Source organism: Rhododendron vialii, chromosome 2a (assembly GCF_030253575.1).
Source record: "Rhododendron vialii isolate Sample 1 chromosome 2a, ASM3025357v1".
NCBI classification, from domain to species: domain Eukaryota; kingdom Viridiplantae; phylum Streptophyta; class Magnoliopsida; order Ericales; family Ericaceae; genus Rhododendron; species Rhododendron vialii.
The window spans coordinates 46402549-46409467 of NC_080558.1; the positions used below are offsets into that span (position 1 = coordinate 46402549).

At 40.9% G+C, this 6919-nt stretch overlaps 1 protein-coding gene across 2 annotated transcripts; it reads right to left on the reverse strand.

Moving 5' to 3' along the window:
- Window positions 1–921: 921 nt before the first annotated feature.
- LOC131317955 (uncharacterized) lies at window positions 922–5747 on the reverse strand. Of its 2 annotated transcripts, none has more exons than XM_058347676.1 (8): window positions 5565–5747; window positions 3529–4709; window positions 3344–3434; window positions 3044–3201; window positions 2894–2945; window positions 2618–2697; window positions 2369–2462; window positions 922–1800 (listed from the first exon to the last, which is right to left on the reverse strand). In XM_058347676.1, the coding sequence occupies exons 2-8, from the start codon at window positions 4684–4686 to the stop codon at window positions 1226–1228; spliced, it is 2208 nt and encodes a 735-aa protein (XP_058203659.1). In that variant the 5' UTR covers window positions 4687–4709; window positions 5565–5747; the 3' UTR covers window positions 922–1225. The 2 variants fall into 2 exon arrangements, with proteins under 2 accessions (XP_058203659.1, XP_058203658.1); XM_058347675.1 differs by having other exon boundaries at window positions 3529–4713; window positions 5565–5746.
- Window positions 5748–6919: the final 1172 nt, after the last annotated feature.

A 6919-nucleotide genomic window follows, 5' to 3' on the forward strand; every position in this document is an offset into this window, starting at 1 on the left:
TTATTTGATCTTTCATTCATACTACTACTTTTTACCTTTATTTTTCCGATATTGTAACCCCAACCCAAAAGAAACTTACAATACATATTTCCATCTGTTTTCAAATTTGAGACACAAGTCCCAAAGTGTCCCCCGCTTAAAATAATTAAATTTATTCGACATGCTACATATATAGCGCCGTTCCATATGTGTCCCATGTGTCCTTTCCATATGTGTCCCATGTGTCCTCCAAGTGTCGTTGTGTGTCCCCCGAGTGTCTCACGCGGATACAGCAAACAATTTGGAATGTCGGTAATTCATAGGGCTTATCTATAACCGAGCTCGGCTTATCATGCGGTGTCCAGGACAAGGAATGGCCAATTATGCATGTGTGTACTCGTCAATTTTTTTTCCCTATTCATCTATGTTATTCTGTCGTTTTGGCACAATCTCTAAGACTATTAAATTGATGATATTTGTGATTTGGCCCAGCTATCACCAAGATCGGTTGGGTCATTGAAGGGGACCAACACAACTGAAGTGTTCTTGGGGTGCAAGGATATGTAATTGATAAACACATTTCATTGTGGAGCGAGGACATGGATGAATGGGCGTCCCTGTGACCTTGGGTGGTAAGCCCTCTTGAGACAACTCGATTAATCACTGCAACAACCCCTTGAGGTTGACCAATATTTATTTATTTAGTTATTTTTGCCTGCGATCAGATCAGAACCAATAAAAGTTTAACAGACATAAAAGTGCAGCTTCAGAGGTGTTAAAATCTAAAATATGTTCTTTGGAAACTACTGCGAACTTGCTGGTCGAGAAAGAATCATCACTACTGTCTGATATGTATATCATTCTGCACAAACCAAAATGTTCCCATGTGAGCTCTTTTGACTTCTGATAATACATATATTGAATCAGCCGGCCATAATCGCGTTTACTCAACAAATCAAAGAATTTTATACTGATAATCTCCATAATGATGTCCCATTACAAAAGGAACTTCAGCCCCTATGTTGCCATATGGCTGGTTTGTGGAAGAATCAATGAAATTACACCTCTTTATCCACATCTAGAGAATAAGCAAAACAAAATTTCTTCTGTGACCTCTACATTGCTATACATACTGAGATACATACAAAACTAAGCTACCCACAACTGTTCCAGTTGCTTCGAGCGATCCCTAAAGTAGCCAACAAATGAGTATCAAAAATCCAATGGCACCCAAAACACTGGATTTTCAGACGTGAATAGGCAACCCGTAATTCTGATATGTCCTGAGCCGCCCATCATGGCCTGCTGTTACAATCACAAGGCCCCACGTACTAGAACTGCAACTGTTATGGCATGCACTCGCCAAAAGTTTGCACTCGGATCTACCCATTGGCGGCGAAACTGCCATTTGACTTGAATCAGGGAGTGTCTCCTCTGGCCAAGTCGCAGATCCCTTTGGAAAAGACTCTAAAAACAGCCCACGACTTAAAGGGAAACAATCACGAGGAGAAAAATTTAGACTGTTGAGTAAGCCTTGATCACAACGCCTATTCCCCAAGATACAGCGTGCCAGATCATCGTCCCCCATAGGGGGAGTCGAAAGTGAACCAGACGTGGTTTTCATACCACACCAAGGTACAGCGATCGATGCGTTGTGAGAAACAAAGCGCTCATAAGATGAAACCTTCTTTGGTTCAGAAGAAGTTGTGCCCTTGCTAATATAATCCCAGACATACACATTTGAGTCGTCTCCAGCTGAGATGATATGTTCCCCATCTGCAGTGAAAGATGCAGTAGACGGACTCCCTGTCTTTCGTGGGCCTAAAGAATGGGGAGAGGACAACAGTTAGCAGTCAAAATATTAGCAGTTGAGCTCAGTAGAAAGAATTATCTGGGGTCGCATAAAGAGCCAATCATTCTTTGTAACCAAGAAAAGAACACGTCCACCGAAGGAATAAGTTAATATTTGGCATAACTATTGAAGAGGAGTTGATTTGTGGTTCTAAATTTGTCAAATGAGGGACAAATGAATCACACAAAATTCGAAAACGAGTGGTAATGTAGTGGTCTTTTTGAAGTTAGTTAGGAACATGAAAGGTCAACATGCAGTTAGCTGCAACACAACCCATATGAAACTTCCTCGCTGGTCAGAAGAAGTGACAAGCTGGGTATTTCTGTTCAGCCCAAAACATGTCCAGTTTTTAACCATCCCGTCTAGCTTTATAGGAGTTATTGTTGTATTCATCCATTACTTCTTGTTTGCACTGCTAGTTCTTTCTAAGGGATTTGCCATGGCATTTTTTTGCTCACGTTTCGTGAAGCTTGAATAAATCTTAAATGCTGCCCTGAGGGGAATAAACAACACAACAGAAAAAAACTCAATGCTCACCCTTGAATTTGAGGAGGACATCAGCACCACAAAGAACTCGAACTTGGGAATCAGCAGAAGTGACAAGAACTTTGGTTGGATCACTGGGAGAAAACTGTAAAGAGAAAAAGTGACCAACATGTAAGTCCATATGAGATGCCTATCCAAAAAAAATGTAAGTCTATATGAGACGCAGACGGAAATGGATCTGGAAAAAAGAAGTTTAGTTTCTTTCGCTCTACTAGCGAAGAGAAGGCAAGAAGCACTAACCTGAAAGCCAGTTATCCTCTTGCAGGGTAACTTCTTTTTCCCCTTCAAACATATCTCACCTTCCAGCTGCAACTGATTATCTGACCCACGCAAAACATGATCCCACGATGTTAATTCTCCGAGTTTCATGCTAAATTAACTAGTGCACATGATGGAAAAAGGAAATGAACATCTCTTGCATCCTTCCAATAATTGGGAGAATGTATCACGACTAACAAAATACAAAAATCTCGGGCAAGACTTGCAAATAGTGTCTGGTGAAAGACCTGTACATACCTATGGTATCATAAAAACGGCAGCTTCCGTCCATTGAGCCCACAATTCCTCGCTGCAATAATCGAGGAGGTATCATATGTCAAAACCAACTCCATTAATTTTCAAGCCAAATTTTACTACATAGATAAAAAGACCAGAAATTCTCTAAACCTTTCCACTGGGATAATAGCATACAGCAGTCACTATTTCTCTAATGTCAACCCAATCAATTACGCGACAGCCATGCACTTCCCAAATGCGCACTTTTCCATCTATTGAACCGCTGATAAAATAATTGTCATCGGCAGGATTGAATTCTACACTTGTCACTACATCAAGAGTTGCAAAGGTAAATAACATGCATTGTAACAACTATATTTTCACAAGTAAAGATTCAGATTGTGGTGGACATCAATAAATAAGCTAGATCTTCACCGTAAAAGAAAGGAACAGAGGAATTCAGAAGCTCACCATAATTGTTATGAGAGAAAACTCTTAGGCAATGGTTTTGTCCTACTTCCCAAAGGCGAACTGTTTTATCGACAGACGATGACAGCAGATGCTGTAGAGAGTTCAAAGTAATTTCAAGTAACATTAGCACCAGAAGACTCCAACAAAATCAACAGCATTCTGAAGTTTTTAAAGAAGACACTAACCCCATTCTTGGACCAGGAAAGAGCCAAGACCTCGCCACTGTGTCCATGGAACTCATGGACTGGTTCCTCCAGGATGCGGAAGATCTTCTGTGGGAAAATAACATGAGCAGACTCCGATGATTTCCCAAATCTTTTCATCTTACACATTTTTTCTTTGTCGCCATCCAGAGGGGCTAATTGGGAGAGATCATTCACTGAGAAACATAAACATGAAGGGTCACAATGTCCAATATCTAACTTATTTGGCTTCTCATCCTCAAGCACTTTCCACACACACACAACGCCATCTTCACCAGCACTTGCAAGGTACTGACCATCAGGACTAAACTTCATCGCCAAGATTGAGCCTTCGTGTGCAGCAAATTCTTGTCTTGCATAAAGAGAAGATAACACCTTCGATCTCTTCCTATTCAACTGCACCTTAACTCTTCGAAATCTAGCCCCCATTTGTGTGTTCAAATCCTGTGACTTCAAATTTCCTTTCCCTTGTCTACCCACATTACGCACTTTGTTTAATTTCCCAATCAATCGACTCTTAAGTTTGTTCTTCATATCCACCAAAGTACCTGCCTCAGCTTCCCTATGCAACAACCGCTGAACCAAAGGCGATGAGCCATAATTTCTCTGAAACTCTTCAATGGTAACCAACCTATCTGAACCCGCTTCATGTAATCTGTTGAGCATTCCGTTGGTACTGACACCATCGGCAACAAGCTCTGTCCCATCATCCAAATTCTTAAATTTAAACAGAAAATTCTCGTCTGCAGCAACTTCTCCTAACGATTCATCTTCTCTGCTGTTAGACACAAAGCAATCTTCCAAATTTGAATTTCTCAGTACAGCCCCACTGTCCTCATTAATTCTGGCAATCCCCAATTGGATTTCATCACAAGATACATCACCTGATTCATTTTTTTCTGTCTGATTCTGATCTAAACTTTTACCCATCCATTCGAAAAACCTACTGCGACGCTGATGAGAACTTTCAGGAGCCTTCGTCCACACGTCATACCCTAAACTGTTAACATCACGATTTGAAAGCTCGGAACAAGAACAGCAATCATCAGCACAATCTGAACCCGAATCAGAAACAGAAGCGATCTCGTCACGAGAATCAAAAAACTGATCTTCACTTGCTTCGTTGTGACTGGCCATCATTTTCGGAGTTCAAACACAAAAGCCTACCTCCATTACCAAGAAACAAACAAAATTAAAGAAGGAAACACAACCATTGTCGAATTGTAGAAAATCTACTAGGCATTAGCTGTTCAATTACAATTAAGCAGTACACTTTTTTATTTTGCCTTGCCACTCCTTAATGGAATTTCTTCAACAGTACAGATATTCAGACAATTTAACTTGAAATTGTTGACGACGTGCCCTAAGTCACATAATTCGCGTGTTTGTGTTAGTGCGCATGCAGGAGCGCGAGCGCGACATCTAAAACTACTGAAATTCGTGAGAGCAAGGATTGAGAGGTGAGTGCATTGCGAGGATTGAGAGCAAGCACGACATTTATGAAGGATTATGTGACTAAGGATGTGTCCAATTATGTACTATGCACTTACTAAATTTAGACAGGGAGAAGGGTCGGAAGCATTTCAACTAGACAAATAGAGAGTCCGTTGGATTTGCGAAAACAGCACAAGACTGGTTATTTTGCCTCTATTGGAGATGCTCAAACAGAAACAAAGTTTTGTAACTTAGATTTTTGTGGATATAGAAATGAAAAACGAAATCTAAATAAGTGCCATTAATTACATAATTCCATGGACAGGGAAGTAGATACGCCCAAACCCAGATCATAATCCAAACCCATCACGCAAGCACAAAAGTACAAGCATATTTATGTCCACACATACGAAAATGAACCAATTAATCCCACAAAAGACAGATCTTGTTAAGCATACAGAGCCCAGATATCTCAAAGCATGAACAAGTCAAAACTTTCCAACAGAACTTGAAACTGCATACCGGTGGCTCTATGAATCACGGGAGAGAGAGAGAGAGAGAGAGAGAGAGAGAGGATGATTTACCGGCTGAGAGGTCATGAGATTTTCGGTCAAACCCAGAAATGATTCACAGGTTGAAGAGTCGTAAGTCGTGCAATAATCTCTCCCCTGCTCTCCCTCTGTCTGAATGGAGACTGCAGGAAGAAGATGGGGGGGATTCTCTCTCTCTCTCTCTCTCTCTCTTTCTCTCTCTCTCTCTCTCTTCTCTGTCAACTGATAGAGCAACCACTGCGTATAAATGAGAGACGTTTACTTGACAAGTCGTGGCCACTCGGCTGGATGTGTCTTTTCCAACCAACGGTTGTAAGAATGAAAACGCGCTTTTGGTTGAACGTTTGATTATTACTAGTAAAAACTAAGGTTTAGTTTTTTTTTTTTTTAACAAAAGAGAGAAGATTTATTAATCTGAAAGGCGGAAAAACACCTAACCATCAGAGAGAGAGGAGCCCCAAAGGGGCAAAGTAGTTGTCCACAAACCGGACAAACTACAAAAAAGGGCTTTTTTTGCATAAGCATGTGCAGCCCTATTACAATCACGTTTGACAAATTTAAAATCACACAACTAAAACGAATTCTTCAAAGCTAAACAATCTTGTACCAAAACTGCAATATCAGATGGTGGATTTTTTGACATGGAACAGCTTCGGACAATCGATTCCGCATCCAATTCAATAAGAACACGTCCTACATTCAGAGCAACACCCAAATTCATTCCATTTCTAATTGCCATAACCTCCGCAAGCCGTGGAGAGGTGAGACCTTCATATGACTTAATAAAAATTCCCAAAATGGAGCCGTTCGCATTCCGAGCAATTGCTCCTGTGCCAATAGTGCTCGTTGCCTTTGATACTGCTGCATCAACATTAATTTTTATCATGCCTTCCTCAGGTTTCTTCCAAACCAAAGTCTCAGGATTTGAAGAAGCCACTTGAGTAGGGGAAGGCTTGACATTAGCCTCTAGAAACTCAAAAAAATCGGCTTGTGCCTTTCCATTAACTGCCTCCGCAGGCCAACTTGTACCATTAAACACCAAATCGTTTCGAGTTTTCCAGATCCACCAGCAATATGAAAGGCCAAGACCCAATGTTGAAAAGGGGAGATGAGCTAAACGGATACGATCGCAAATACAACGCCACCAGTCAGACATATGTCTACAGTTTTCAAGCTCCTCAGGTCTAAGACGAAAAGGTGAAAGAATCCACACTTTTGAAGCAAAATCACATCGGAACAACAAATGACAAATAGATTCCTCTGCATTTCCACACAGTGAGCAAATTGGATCAGAATGTACCTTCTTATCGGTTAGGGCTGAGTTGGTTGCTAGAGCTTCATTGAAACACTTCCAAGCAAAAAATTTGATCTTTGGGTGGATAGGCAAG